The following is a 15,059-nucleotide window of genomic DNA, read 5'->3' as shown; positions in this document are numbered from 1 at the left end:
AACCCTGAACAAAAATAGAACGAAGGAAAGAGAAAACAACAGAAGATGAGTGAAAGAACAGGAGGCCTTTATCAGTGTCACATCAATTGAAAGCTGCCTTTTTTCTTGTCCTTTGTCTCCCTAATCCATCTAGGAGAGACAGGGAAGTTATAGACAGGGTAATCATTTTTGTGTTGTGCGAAATCTGAATCCGGTGTTCATTGCTGCTGGCCAGGGGGACATGGCATTTGAGTTCAGCCCTTGGTATGAAGCCAGTCATTGCTGAAGCAGCAGCAGGTAGCCAGGCAAGACACTTGGGCTAGTCCCCACCCTCCAATTTGGGGACCATATGGCTAGCAAGAGCCATGAAGCCCCTAGACTCAGTGACTGATTCTCTTAGTGCTGGAAAGTGCTGTCTAGTCACAGTTGACTGATGGCAACGCCGTAGGGTTTTCAAGACAAGGGACATTCTGAGATGGCTTGCCATTGCCTGCCCTTCACATCATGACCCTGGTATTGCATGCCTGATGTGACTGTGAGTCTTTGTTTTGATTTCCTCAAGAAAATTTTGGATTTTTCATTCTACAATTTAAAGAAGATGACCTTATTTTTTTTAAAAAAATGTGTTGATGGTAGCACAAAAAATGGCTCAGCCTGATGCTCATGACTCATGTCTATTATGCCTGGGACACATAATACTGTGGCCTGTGACCACTGCCATCAGTTTACCCCTAAGGCCAAGCATGATTGGGTGCAAAGACTAAAAGCCGCCTGTTGGGAGAAGGCTCTGGGGGCACAAAATCCTTCATCTGAGGGATACCAACTTTCTCCAGGAAAAATATGGCCTGAACACCTTTAGTAGTGTCCATGCCAGCTGTGGTTGTCAGATCCAGCATCCAGAAAGGCGTTGAGACCTTCTTTGACTTTGAGAGCCGCCCTCTACAAAAAAGAAGACAAAACATAATTTTGCCCATATTTTGTTGGTCTTCTCAATCATTTGTTTGACACTCCTCCCCCTTTTGCTGCAATCATTGTCTCCGATGTGACCTCGATCACCGGTACCAAAGGTTTGTGGTAAGACTGAAGATACTCTCACATTCTAAATGGGCCTGTCAGTCACCTTCAACTTCTGATGACAAGGTCTTTGAGGTTCTAGCCACACAGGAGGTTGTTGAACTGAATAAAGCAAAAGGTCCTATGTGACCATTATCTGACCAGCCATCCTCTTATTTTCCATGGGGTTCTCAGCAAACACCTTAGTTCCCTTGATGCTTCCCACCATGGTCACAGTAGGATCAGCAAACTCCCTGGTAACAGCCTCCATGGGCCATGCCTTCGATGTCTGTCGAATCCAAATACTGAGCTGGTCCACCACTGTTGACGGGTGCTCAGAATTCCTTGGCTCTGCCAGGACAAAATGAATCCGACTCCGAAGAGGTTGCTAGCCATGACTTCAAGGCCCCATCAGTCACACCCCCTGAGGACACAGTGGAATATTGTTCCCCAGTATTGCCAACTGAGAACCTTCGGATGTATGCTGAGCAACTGTTGGGCATGGCAAAAGCACTGCACCTGGATGTCATGTTATAGGATCTGAAGCCATCAGATTCTATACCAACAACATGGGTCTGATCGCATTCCCTATGCTCCGGGGACTCGTGGACATGGCCAGTGGTGTTTGGTCTAAGCCTTCCTCTATACCAGGGTTGGCCAGTGGTAGCTGTCCGGATGTTTTTTGCCTACAACTCCCATCAGCCCTAGCCAGCATGGCCAATGGCTGGGGCTGATGGGAGTTGTAGGCAAAAAAACATCCGGAGAGCTACCGTTGGCCAACCCTGCTCTATACCCCCCAAAGTTGAGATGCTGCTACAAGGTGAAAGAAGACAGTTGTGAGTTCCTAATGTATCATCCTCCAGCAAAGTCACTGGTTGCAGAGGTTCTGCCATCTGGGGAATGTGCAGGATCCTATGCATCTCCATTGGATAAAGAAGGTAACTCACAAACTAGATGTCCTTGGTAGAAAAATTTACTCATCAGGGGCAGTGGGCCTGAGTATATACAATTTTATGGTTCTTATGGGGAGGTATACGATGCTTTTCTGGGAGCATGTCCCCCTGTCTGGATATCCTCCCCAAAGATAAGGCTGTAGTGAAAGTGACTTACACAGAAGAGGTCCATCTAGGCAAGGAAAGACAGGTTGCTTACCTGTAACTGTAGATCTTTGAGTGGTCATCTGTGCATTCACACTCATGGGATAGAGCGCCTGCGCCGATCCCCGAATTGGTATATGAAAAGCCTGGAATTTTTCTGCGCTCGGTGCCAATGGGCATGAGCAGGCGTCCCAGTATGCATGCTCACTGGCGCCAGCACAGGAATCCCGCCAATTCCTTCCTGACCGCTGGAAGCCCCTACTGGAGGGAGACCATCAGCAGTGGGGAAGGAGGGCGGGTAGTGTGAATGCACAGATGACCACTCGAAGATCTAGTTACAGATAAGCAACCTGTCTATCTTCTTCGTGGTCTCTGTGCTTCTCACTCATGGGAGATTAGCAAGCAAGACATACCTGGAGGCGGGAAGACGGTCAACCGGAAGAAGCAGCTTGCAACACCGCAGTTCCCAACCAAATCCTCTGCTGAGCATGCACGTCCAGCGCGTAGTGCTTCATGAACGCATGTGGAGAAGACCAGGTGGCAGCCTTGCAGACATCAGTCAGGGACACGCCTTTCAGGAACACCACTGACGTAGCCATCACTCTTGTGAAGTGTCCACGAATAGGCCCAGGTAACGGCTTCTTTGCCAACAAATAACAGAGTTTAATAGTCTCAGTGAGCCATTTTGAGAGCCTCTGAGATGAAATCCTGGAACCTAACTTGGGAGCAGCATACGAAACAAAAAGCTGCTTGTCCTTACGAAAACTCTTTGAACGGTTCAAATAAAACAGCAGAGCACGCTTTACGTCCAAAGCATGCAACCTATGTTCCTCATCCGAGGAAGGGGTAGGGTAAAAAGTGGGCAACCAAACTTCTAAGTTGAGGTGGAACTGAGAGACCACCTTAGGAAGAAAAGTAATGTCAGGAGCTAAGGAAACTCCAGCCTCCCAAAAAACAAGATAGGGATAATCACAGCGCATCGCTGTGAGCTCCCCTACATGACGTGCTGACGTGATAGCAACCAAAAATGCAGTTTTCCATGATAGGAGCTGCAAAGAGCACGTGGCCATCGGCTCAAAGGGGTGATGAGTTAGTTTGTCCAGCACTAAAGTTAAGTCGCACAACTGCGGGGGCGATCTTGATGGTGGATGCAACCTAACAAACCCCTCAAAAACTTCTTGGAATGAGGGTGTGCAAAAACAGAATATCCCTCCACTGGATCATGAAAAGCAGATATTGCTGCCAAATACACCTTAATGGAGGAGAAAACAAGGCCAGCATCCACTAGGGATAACAAAAAATCAAAAATTACCGACAGTCCCACCCTGCTAGGTGAGACTGAAGGGTCAACTAAGAACTGAGTGAACTTCCGCCACTTCCTGTCATAGGAAGCGTGGGTGGAGGGTTTTCTACTGTTCATGAGAACTTGCTGGACTCTGTCAGAGAACCCCAAGGGTCGATGAGCCATGCTGTCAACTTCAGGTGGGGCACGTTGTGATGGAGTATGTGACCGCCCTGAGCTGACAGAAGGTCCGGTTCTGCCGGAAACTGGCAGAAGACCCCCTCGACAGTTGGAGCAGGATCGAGAACCAGTTCTGGCGAGGCCACCAGGGGATCACCAGGATGCAGCATGGTCTCTCTCTTGCTATCTTGTTGACCACCTTCGTCAACAACGGCAGAGGCGGAACATGTAGAGGAACTGACCCTCCCAAGGAAGCAGTAGGCCGTCTCCCAGTGACGCTGGATCCGCTCCCCCTCTGGAACAGAACAGAGGACATTTCTTGTTCTCGGCCATGGCGAAGACATCCAACTGTGGGTACCTCCCAAAGCTGGAATACAGGCTTGAGAAAACGCCACTGCAGTTCCCAGTCGTGTGGGGAAGCCCCACCCCTGCTGAGGGAGTCTGCCTGCATGTTGAGGACCCCTGGAAGGTGTGCAGCTTTCACAAAGATGTCGTATTGTAGACACTCCGACCAGAGATCCATCACCAATGCGCAGAGCCGATGAGAAACTGTCCCTCCCTGCCTGTTGATGTAGCACAGGGAGGTATTGTCCGTGAGTAATGCCACGATCTTCCCTGCCACCAAGGGGCAGAAAGAGCACAGGGCAAAATGAACCACCAGCAGTTCTAGGTAATTTATGTGGCATTGAGTCAGTTTTGGCAGCCAAGGGCCCCCCACACACAGGCCTTCCATGTGGACCCCCCAAGCCCACAAGGAAGCATCTGTTGTAATAGTCGCAGTGGGAGTAGGGAGATGAAAGGGAGCTCCCTGACAGACATTGTTCTCTGACTCCCACCACTGTAGTGTGTGAAGGGTCATGGATGGGATGATGAACCTCTTTCGAGGTGAGTCTCTGATTGTTCGAAACTGGTGAAGAAACCACAACTGTAGGCCTCTCATCCTCAGTTTCGCAAAAAGTAGCATGCTTGTCGCCGCCATCAGCCCCAGCATCCGCTGCAGCTGCTGCGCTGTGCCCCACTTTCGCCTCTGTAGATGTCGTACCAAACAGATAATGTCCCTCGCTCTCTGCGGAGGCAGGTATATGCGATGCAGGTTCGTATCCAGCAAAGCCCCTATGAACTGCACTGTCCTTGACGGAGTAAGGTGAGATTTCTCCAAATTGACCTGCAACCCCAAGGTGTCGAGAAGACATAGAGTGATGGCAATGTGAGTTGACAGACTTTCTTTCGACTCCGCCACAAGGAGCCAGTCGTCAATGTATGGAAAAACGACAACTCCCTGGAGATGGGCATCCACAACGCTTATCATCTTCGTAAACACCCGAGGTGCAGTGGACAGGCCGAATGGAAGAGCTTTGAACTGGAAGTGTTGAGAACCCACTGCAAACCGAAGGAAACGCCTGAACGCCGGATGGATGCTGACGTGGAAGTAGGCATCCTTGAGGTTCAGGGTCGCCATCTAGTCCCCTTGATTGATGAGGGGCAGGATTGTTTGCAGAGTGGACATTCTGAACTTCTGGTACAGAATAAATTTGTTCAGATTCCAAAGATCCATGATTGGTCTTAGGCCCCCGTCCCGCTTGGGGACCAGGAAGTACCGAGAGTAGAAACCTCCCATCCTGACCTCCATCGGAACTCTCTCTATGGCTTGTTTCTGTAGGAGGTTGTTCACCTCCGCCAGCAGAGGTGGGGAAGGGGGAGTGGTGATTACCACGGATTGGTTTGGACTCTGAACAGACTCTATTTTGTAGCCCTCTTCTATGATGGACAGCACCCACCTGTCTGTAGAGATCAACTCCCAGGCAGGTAGGAAAGGGCGGAGGCGGATAGATGTAGAACCAGTGGGGACGATGACACGTGCCACGAGAAAGTCAAAGGCCCTGCTTTTGAGGGCGAGTGCCCTTGGATTTGCCAGTGGCCTGGGAGCCATAACGGTTCCTGTTGTTGCCTGAATACGAGGGCCTATTATCAGGTTGAGCTGAGCGAGGTCTCCATTGCTGCTCGGGTGAGAACTTTTGATATGTCTTCTTGGCCCAGGGTTTGTGCCACTGCTTCGCCTTGGGAGCTTTGGAGGTGGCCTGAACACCCAAGTTCCTCGAGTTCTTCAGACTCTTGTCTATCTCCTGCAGCGCACTGTCTGTGGTGGTGCTAAAGAGGCCGTCTCCCTCAAAGGGCAAATCCTCAACAGAGGCCCTAGTGTCTTGCTGAAGGGCTGTTGATCTTAGCCATGAGTGTCGATGGAGGCACACCGCGGACGTGATGGTCTTTGCGGAGACATCCTTCATGTGGGATCCTTCATGTGCTTTGCTATAGCCAATTGTTGCTTGGCGTAGGAGGGTTGCGAGGATGAGTTTCCCCCCCAGTTCTTCCTCATAAAAAAATAAGGGAGGTGGCCTGTGCCCCATTTTGGATTTAAGGTTCCTGAACAAGTCACTTATTTAGGATGGTGTTGGTACTCTCCCCCTTCTAGTGCAAGTGGCACTTGAGGACACCTATTTTCACATAGTCATCCTGAGAGCTGTGGGACAGTACCTGAGGTTCCAGTGTGGTTCCTCCAGTTTTGAATATTCTGTCCACTCTTTGGACTAGCAGTGGCCCCTAGGTCACTAGAGCCTCTAGTGCATGTCTGTGATAATCACTCATCTCAGATTGAAAGGGTGTGCAGAATACTCCTTATTAGATAACTGGCCTGGCTGGGAAATGTGAAATGCAGCTGTTTTTTTCATCAGAGCAGCATGGGCCCCAGTTCCCTAGTGGATGTGTTCGAGCTCAGTTGGCATGGGGAATTCTTTTACACTTTCTCCTCCCTCCATTTGTTACACGAGGTAGTCTCCAAGATCAAAGCAGAAGGAGCATATTTGTCACCTGTTTCTGGCCAAAGATTCTGTGGTTCCCTACTCTTTCCCTACTCTGTCCCAGGGGAGTCACATCCCTTTTCTGCTGGAATTTGATCTCCTTCAGCAGGGCCCAGTAGTGCATCACAGTGTACAACGTCTGTATTTGGCATTATGGTTGATTCTCTGAACCCCAACCTGTCGGCCAGAGCCTCAGCGGTTCTAGAAGCAGTGCTGAAGCCAAGTACACAAAATTCATATGCCTCCAGATGGAAAATTTTTGCAAGTTGGGCTTCAGAGCAGGGATTCTGTCTGGTTTCATACCCTTTTCCAAACCGAGGGCTCTGTCTCCTCTATCAAAGTACACTTAGTAGCCATCTCAGCACACCATGCTAGGATAGAGGGGTATTTCTATATATTCACATCCCCAGGGCAAAAAATTCTTAAAAGGGCCTGCTTAATCTATTCCTGCCTCACTTTCCAGTGTACTCCTTGGTGGAGTTTATCACTAGTTCTCGCAGGCTTAATGGGAAAACCCTTCGAAGTGTTAACTGCTTCAAATATCTCATTGGTTACCTGCAAAATGGCATTTTTAGTTGGCATCACCTTGGCATGCAGGGTGAATGAGTCGAGTGCCCTCAAATGTGACTCTCCTTCTCTTAAGTTCCACAGTGATAAGGTAGTTTTGAGACCTAGCATGACCTTTCTTCCCACAGTAGTGTCACAATTCCACCCGAAACAGGACATAGTTCTACCTGTTTTTTTTCCTAGCCCCTCCTCTCCATCTGAACAATAACTTTTGACTTTAGATATCAGGAAGTGTTTATTGTTTTACCTGGCCCATATGAAAATGTTCCATGGAAGGAAAGCTTTGTTTGCTTCTCTGAGCACAAGGGTAGGGCAGCTTCCTCTCAGTCTGTGTCCTGTTAAAGCTAGGCCAGTAGTTCTGGGGGTGGGGAGCCTGTGGAGCCTGCCCTGACTTCCTGTTGGGGTTCTCCTACTTAGGGCCCCCAACCTTCCCTCCCACCCACCACCACAGCAGCTGCCTGCTCCCTCTCTAGCAATTTAAATTGTGTGGGACGTGTCAAGTCTGCTTCAACTCTGGTCAAGTCTGTATTTCATCTTTGGTTCAGGGGGGAGCATTCTGGGTAAAAGCCACACTGTATACCAATGCTGCTAGCTTGAACTCTCCTTTCCCCCTCCCTTCCTTTGTTATGTAATAGTTTTTAACCTATAAATGTATTATGGTTTTATATGTTTTTATGGAATTGATTGTTTTTATGATATTGTAAGCCGCCCTGAGTCCGCTTGCGGAGAGGGCGGGATATAAATATAAAGTAATAAATAAATAAATAAATAAATGTAGCTTTGCTTTGAAATGGGAATATGTGAAAGAGATTATAGTGCCTTCTCAGGCTGGGCACTGTGGGAGGATCCGCCCAAGGCCACAACAGGCCTGAGAACGAATTTGTAACATCAATGTGTGAATGTGCCCTTCATAGTACCCCCTCCCTAAAGAATCCCTTTGAAGTATACCTTATATGATTACACTTTACTGTATGATCCTCAGTCTTTCATTCTCCCTGTAGTCGAGAACAATGATATCAATAAACTAGAAACTTTGTATCAACAAGGCCTTGTTATTGAATCAGCCGACTTGACATTTTGAAAGACTCCCCTTCGAAGTTCAACCTTTCTGGCAACTTTAAAGCCTCATGGCCGAACAGATTCCGGACAACGGAGAACCTCTTACCGACGTGGAAGGGGCCAAGGCGCCGTGGCACGTCCTTGATTCTAGGAGAGCCGCGGAGTCCCCCCCCCAATTCCAGTTGGTGATCACGCCCCGGCAGTATCAACCGCGGACCTCTACCACCATCATGGAGCAGGCCCCGATCCGCCAGGAGGCCATCATGACCCGCCACACAAGGAGAGTCCAGATGGCCGAAACAGAAGCCTCCAACCCGGGTCCCATCGAGACGGGGGGAGGCGGACAGCATCATCGTCGTCCAGGTGCCAGAGGACGAGAACGTGGGAGCGGAGTGCTGGGGGGTCGATGGTGGAGAACCGAGGCCCAAAGACATGCACGATGAAGACTATCAGATGTTCTGCTTGATGGTCCGTCGGGAGGTCGACGGAGCAATACGGAGCCTGAAGGATGAGATGCACACCCTGACGGCTCAACTGGGCAGAGCGCTGGGGGTGACCGGGTCTCGGCGACAGCAACCCACCCAGCCGACGACCCGAGGCCGCCCAAGCCAACCGGCCCAGGCGGCAGCCCCTGCAAGAGGCGCGGCTCCCCAGATACAGGCGGCTCCCCAGATACCTGCGGCTCCCCGCCATGCAGGAAGAGGGCGAGAACTGGATGCAACCTTCGACGGGGACCCGGAGGAGGTGAACTACTTCGCTATCCAGGCGAACAGCTTCATGTACTACTGGGGGAACTCCTTCCCAGACGAGTTCAGCAGGGTGGACTACCTGGGCTCGAAGCTGAGAGGGGCGGCCAAGCGTTGGTATGTGAGCTTGTGCGAAACCATGCATCCTGACCTGGACTACGTGCACACCTTCCTATAAGCCCTTCTAACCCAGTACGAAGACCCCCTGCAGGAGACCCGTGCGCTGGCAGCCCTCCGCAACATGCAGCAGGGGGCCCAATCCATCCGCGAGTATGAAGCGGACTTCCAAGCCAACGCAGCTAGGGTCCGGGGTTGGAGCGAACTAATGAAGATCGAGCACTTTTCCAACGGGCTGAACGCCAGCATCCTGGATCGTGCCCTCACCCAGGCGAGCCCAGACACCCTGGTGGGGTGGATCCAGCTAGCGGGGGAAGTGGAGACCAACCTGAAACGGGTGGCGATGCTGCGCCAACACCAGTCGGGCAAGAGCCACCCCGGGGAAAGCAGACCCGCCCAAAATCCAGGAGACCCGCAGTGGCGGTGCCGGTGGGACCCCGCAAGTGCTTCAGGTGCGGGGACCCGAATCACCTCGCTTCCAGCTGTCCCCAGCCACCTCCCGCCCGAGCTCTCCCACCAGCGACAAAGCCAAGCACCCCGGGGCCCAAGAAGACAACTGGCCGCGCTAAGGATGCGACGAAGAGCAGCGCGGCGGTGCCGGAGGAGGTACTGGACGAGGAGGTGCTGCTCTTTGCGGAACTGGCCGACCTAGCCTGGGCCGAGGAACCGGCGGGAAACGAGGCCGGCCTACTCTGAACGGTGCCAACCAGCAGGTCGAGCAGGAAGAGTCACCACTGACGGTGAGAGCAACGGGACGGTTGTATTTTGTCTCAGTGAAGCTCCTAAACCCCAAACTGAGAAGGTTTCTACAAATACGGGCCCTGATAGACTCGGGGTGCAACCGGGAACTAATTTCCCCCAAGGTAGCGGAGGCCCTAGGGCTGGAGAGCTCGCAGCTACCTCACCCCATGCTGTTTGAGCAAATGGACGGGTCCGTGATGTGCGGAGAGTCGTGCACCCGGGAAACGCAGGCGTGCCCCATGGGGATCGAGGAACACTGGGACCACGAGGTCTTTGTTATTGCCCCTTCGTGCTCCTATCCGGTGGTATTAGGGGTGGGCTGGCTGGAAAAGCACGAGCCCCTAATCCGGTGGAGAGCCCAGACGATCAGGTTCCTGGACCCCCTGTGTAAAAGCCACCTGTGGGACACGGCGTGGGGCCCGCGGGCTCCCGTGGCCAAGGAGAGGGCGTGCGTGTCAGTAGAGAAGGCGTACCCCGTTCCAAGCGCCTACCGTGACCTGATGGGGGTGTTTAGCGAGCAGGAAGCCAACCAGTTGCCCCCCCCCATCGGAGCACCGACTGTGCCATAGAACTGATCCCAGGGGAGAGCTTACCAAAAGCCAAACTCTACCAGATGGGGTGGGCAGGGAAGAAGGAACTGCGCAAGTTCTTAGACAAAAACCTGGAGCGGGGGTTCATTAGACCAGCCACGGCCCCCCACGCCACCCCAGTGCTGTTCCGCAAGAAGAAGGACGGCTCACTTAGACTTTGTACCGACTTTCGCAGGAAAAACGCGATCTCGATGTCCAACGCCTACCCCACCCCCCTCATCCGGGACTTATTGAATACAGTGTCCGGGGGGAAAATTTTCACTAAGCTGGACTTGAGGGATGTGTACTTCCAAGTGCGCATCAAGGAGGGGGATGAGTGGAAAACGGCGTTTAACACCCCGATGGGCCAATTCGAGTACCTGGTCATGCCATTTGGGTTGCAGGGGGCGCCGGGGGTGTTCATGAATTTAATAAACAATGTGCTCAGGAAATTTCTGTATAAGGGGGTGGTGGTGCACCTGGATGACATCATTATTTATTCGCAAGACGAACAGTCCCATGTGAAACTGGTGAGGGAGGTGCTCAGTACCTTGCTGGAGCATCAATTGTACGCTAAGTTATCCAAGTGTGAGTTCCACAAGACCGAGCTAGACTATTTGGGCTTCCGGGTGTCGGGTCAGGGGCTGGTCATGGATCCCGCCAAGGTGCAGGCAGTGCTCGAGTGGGCCCCCCCGAGAACTCGTAGACAGCTCCAATCATTTCTCGGGTTCGCAAATTTCTACAGGGCGTTCATAGAGGGGTTCGTCCAGATCGCCCTGCCCCTGACCGAACTCCTAAAGACGAAAGGAAGGGGGCTGGAAGCCAGGCGGCCGGGTGCCCGGTTAAACTGGACACCTTAGTGTCAAGCTGCCTTTGACCAGCTAAAGCGCCTGTTCACTAGCGAACCGGTCGTGAGCCACCCCGACGACCAAAGTGCCTTCATGGTTCAATGCAACGCCTCCGACGTGGCCATAGGAGCCATTCTCATGCAGAGGGACGGGGAGGGAAAACTACGGCCATGCGCTTACATCTCTCAAAAGTTCTCAGATGACCAGAGGAACTGGTCAGTCTGGGACAAGGAGGCGTTTGCAGTCATGTTTGCCCTAAAAACCTGGAGGTCTTGGTTAGAGGGGGCCAAGGTACCGTTCGAAGTGTGGACAGACCACAAAAACCTAGAAGCCCTGATGGGGAAAAGAAGGTTGAGCGAGAAACAAATCCGGTGGGCGGGCTTCTTTTCCAAATTCAATTTCACCCTGAGACACATCCCAGGGACGAGGAACTTCTTAGCCGATGCCCTCTCCCGACTCCCGCAACACGAGAGTTAGCGAGAGGAGGTGGTGGACTCTCTAATTTCACCCTCACAAGTAGCGGCCATGGTCACCACCCGGTCCCAGAAAAAGAGGGAACTGGAAGGGATCAGTCGTGAGCAAATCGCCACAGAAACCGAGTGGGAGGGAAAAGACCAGCTGGAGGGGGTGCTGAAGGGGAAAGACAGGCTCTGGTATAAGGGGGAGAAGCTCTATATCCCGGAGGGGCTCCGGAGAGAGATACTGCAACTCTGCCACTCCTCCAAACTAGCTGGGCACTTCGGCTATGTAAAAACCCTGCACTTAGTCAACCGGCAGTTCTGGTGGCCGTCCCTGCGGAAGGATGTGTCCGAATTTGTGACTAGCTGCCCGCTGTGCATCATGGCTAAGCGAAGGGGGGGAAAACCGCCGGGGCTCCTACACCCAATAGAGACGGCTAAGCGGCCCTGGTCGGTAGTGTCAATGGATTTCATAGTGGAGCTCCCCCCCTCCCGGGGAAAGACAGTGATTCTAGTGGTGGTGGACATGTTCTCAAAGCAAGCCCACTTCATCCCGTGCGCTCAACTGCCCACAGCTAAAAAATTAGCGGCCCTATTTTTTGATCACGTGGTAAAATTACACTCGTTCCCAGATAAGGTCATTAGCGACCACGGGCCGCAGTTCATTGCCACCTTCTGGCGGGAGTTTTGCAAATTGGTGGGAATGGAACAGGGTCTGAGTTCAGCCTACCACCCCCAAACGGACGGACAGACAGAGAGGGTAAACAGGGTCCTAGAGCAATACCTGAGGTGTTTTATAAATCAACGCCAGTCCGACTGGGTGGACCTCCTCCCCTTTGCAGAGTATTGTTACAACAATAGTGCGCATAGCTCCACCAAAGCCTCTCCCTTCTCCACAGTGTTTGGGTATGAGGGGAAACCAATCCCCCTTCTACCGGGAGGGGAGAGTCAGGAGGCCCCCTCAGCCTTCGAGCAGTGGTGGCAAGGTCCGAGTCGGAGCTGGCCAACCATCCAAGAGAACCTAGAGGCTGCAAAAGAGACCTATAAAAGACAGGATGACAAGTCTCATGTCCCGGCTTGGGATTTCAAAGCTGGGGACTCTGTGTATCTATCAACCAAGAACCTACCTCTCTCCCAACCCTCCAGGAAACTGGCTTATAAATTCCTGGGGCCTTTCAAGATCAAAAGGGTCATTAACCCAGTGACTGTGGAGTTAGATCTACCTCCTGCCCTTGGTAAAATACACCCTGTATTTCATTGCAGCCTGCTGAGTCGAGACCCTGGTTCTTCGGGTTGGCATCCTCCATCACCAGGACCCCCTCCGATTCGGAAGGGGGATCAAGGCCTTTCGGGCCACGAAGTCCAGGACTCTAAAAACCATCCGCCTCTCCCGCAGCCACAAGCGGTGGCGGGGGCTTAGGGGGGACAGTATGTCAAGTCTGCTTCAACTCTGGTCAAGTCTGTATTTCATCTTTGGTTCAGGGGGGAGCATTCTGAGTAAAAGCCACACTGTATACCAATGCTGCTAGCTCGAACTCTCCTTTCCCCCTCCCTTCCTTTGTTATGTAGCTTTGCTTTGAAATGGGAATATGTGAAAGAGATTATAGTGCCTTCTCAGGCTGGGCACTGTGGGAGGATCCGCCCAAGGCCACAACAGGCCTGAGAACGAATTTGTAACATCAATGTGTGAATGTGCCCTGCATAGTACCCCCTCCCTAAAGAATCCCTTTGAAGTATACCTTATATGATTACACTTTACTGTATGATCCTCAGTCTTTCATTCTCCCTGTAGTCGAGAACAATGATATCAATAAACTAGAAACTTTGTATCAACAAGGCCTTGTTATTGAATCAGCCGACTTGACAGGAAGGGAACCCAGGAGCAGCTGCCACCTCTCCCAGGCCATTTAAAGGGCCCACAAAACAGTCGATCGGTGGGCCCTTTCAATCCCGTGGGAGGCTAGTGGCTGCTCTTGCTGCCCCTCCTGTGCGATTTAAAGAGCTCTCCCCCCACACTGTTTGTGGGGTGAGAGCTGAGAGGACAGGACAAGGCTGCCCCCACCCCCACAATTTAAATCTCATGGGTGGGGTGTCCAGGAGCAGCTGCTGCTCCTCTTGTATGATTTAAAGGGCCCACCAAACAGCTGATTGGTGGGCTCTTTAGATGGCACAGGAGGGGCAGTGGCTGCTCCTGAGCATCCCTCCTGCATGATTTAAATTGCTGGGGTGGGGCAGCTCCCACCCAGGCCCCTGTTTTCACCATCTGTGGCTCCAGTGGGGAGATTGAAGGTCCGGTACCCTGAGTGGCGATGGGTGAGGAGAGCCACTAAGTGACCCCCAACTTCAACACATGCCCCTGCTTATACTGTCTCGAACACTCCACACCTGTTTCTTCTGAGAGCTCATTCAGCTAGCGGCTAGATGTCTTCATCGGTAAAGTTGCCTTCACAGACCTCTGCAGAGCAGCTACTTGGTTCACTCCCTCCATGTTTGTCTGAGACTACACTGTAGACATGGACTCCAGGCAGTCAGCTCTGGGGGAAGGAATGCTTCCATCAGTCTTTTGCTGACCAGCCCACACCCTCAAGAATGTGATTTTTCTGTTCTCCCATGTGAGCCTTCACAGAAGTCATGAAGACAAAAACATGATTGTGCCTGTAACTAATGTTTGTCAAATGGTGTTCTTTGCAGTCCCACATCCTTCCCTCCTTTCCCGCTGTGGACTGCCCTGGCTCAGGGCCATACCCCTATAGTGGCGTAAGGAAGACTGAGGGAAGATCATTCCCCCTCCTCCAGTTACATGGCTGCTCTTGGGAGGAAATACTGGCTTGGAGGGGGGAGGGGAGTGCTCTCGCAACCTAGAAAGTTTTTTGTGGAGTTCCTTTTGGTAGCAGGTCTGTGCATGCACAGGTGCATGTGTGTCTGCTTAGAAGACCACTTGGTGAACATAAGTTACAGGTAAGTGCAACCATATTTTGTGATCTGTGGCATCGATCGAGGCTGTGATAGTGTATTAAGTGGCAGTGAGTTAAACAGGGGACTGATTTCCTTTCCCAAAGAGCCGTCCTCCACTCATCAGCTACCTCCCTCCTCTCCTTCCCTTTGCTGTTTTAGGAGATGGCCTTGATAAAATTCCACCCAAGCTTGACAAAAGGCTGCAGCCCTTACAACATGCTGTATTCTTATCTGAACAATAAACAGAGATACGGCATTGTGGACAACAACCATATGGAGATGTTTATGGTGCCACTAGCAGCTTACCAACCAGTACCTTCCAAACTCCACCCACTGGGTGGCCCAGGTAAGGAACTGGAACAGATCTTTCTTCCATTTTCAAGGTTTCTTGTGGTAGGGTAGAAACATTGAGATAAACATCCCGGATGCCCATCTGAAGCACAGATCAGGGAACAATACACCAGTGCTCTGTACTCTGTGTTCCTTTTGTTGCTATAATAATGTTTCTCATCTGCTGCTGTTCTATACCAGTTCTGGTCTTCCTCATGAAAGG

The 15,059-nt window shown here is 51.7% G+C and overlaps 1 protein-coding gene across 1 annotated transcript in view; it reads left to right on the top strand.

The window, feature by feature from the left end:
• SPOCD1 (SPOC domain containing 1) overlaps positions 1-15,059 on the top strand; it is a 121,014-nt gene that overhangs the window by 86,279 nt on the left and 19,676 nt on the right. The window contains exon 15 of the mRNA XM_060257907.1: positions 14,666-14,852. Within this exon, the coding sequence (XP_060113890.1) occupies positions 14,666-14,852 (187 nt within the window). The remainder of the gene's footprint in view (positions 1-14,665; positions 14,853-15,059) is intronic.

The sequence above is a fragment of the Heteronotia binoei genome, chromosome 17, assembly GCF_032191835.1.
Source record: "Heteronotia binoei isolate CCM8104 ecotype False Entrance Well chromosome 17, APGP_CSIRO_Hbin_v1, whole genome shotgun sequence".
In the NCBI taxonomy this organism is placed as follows: domain Eukaryota; kingdom Metazoa; phylum Chordata; class Lepidosauria; order Squamata; family Gekkonidae; genus Heteronotia; species Heteronotia binoei.
The sequence above is the reverse complement of the archived record's forward strand: the minus strand, read 5'-3'. Positions and strand labels throughout refer to the sequence as shown.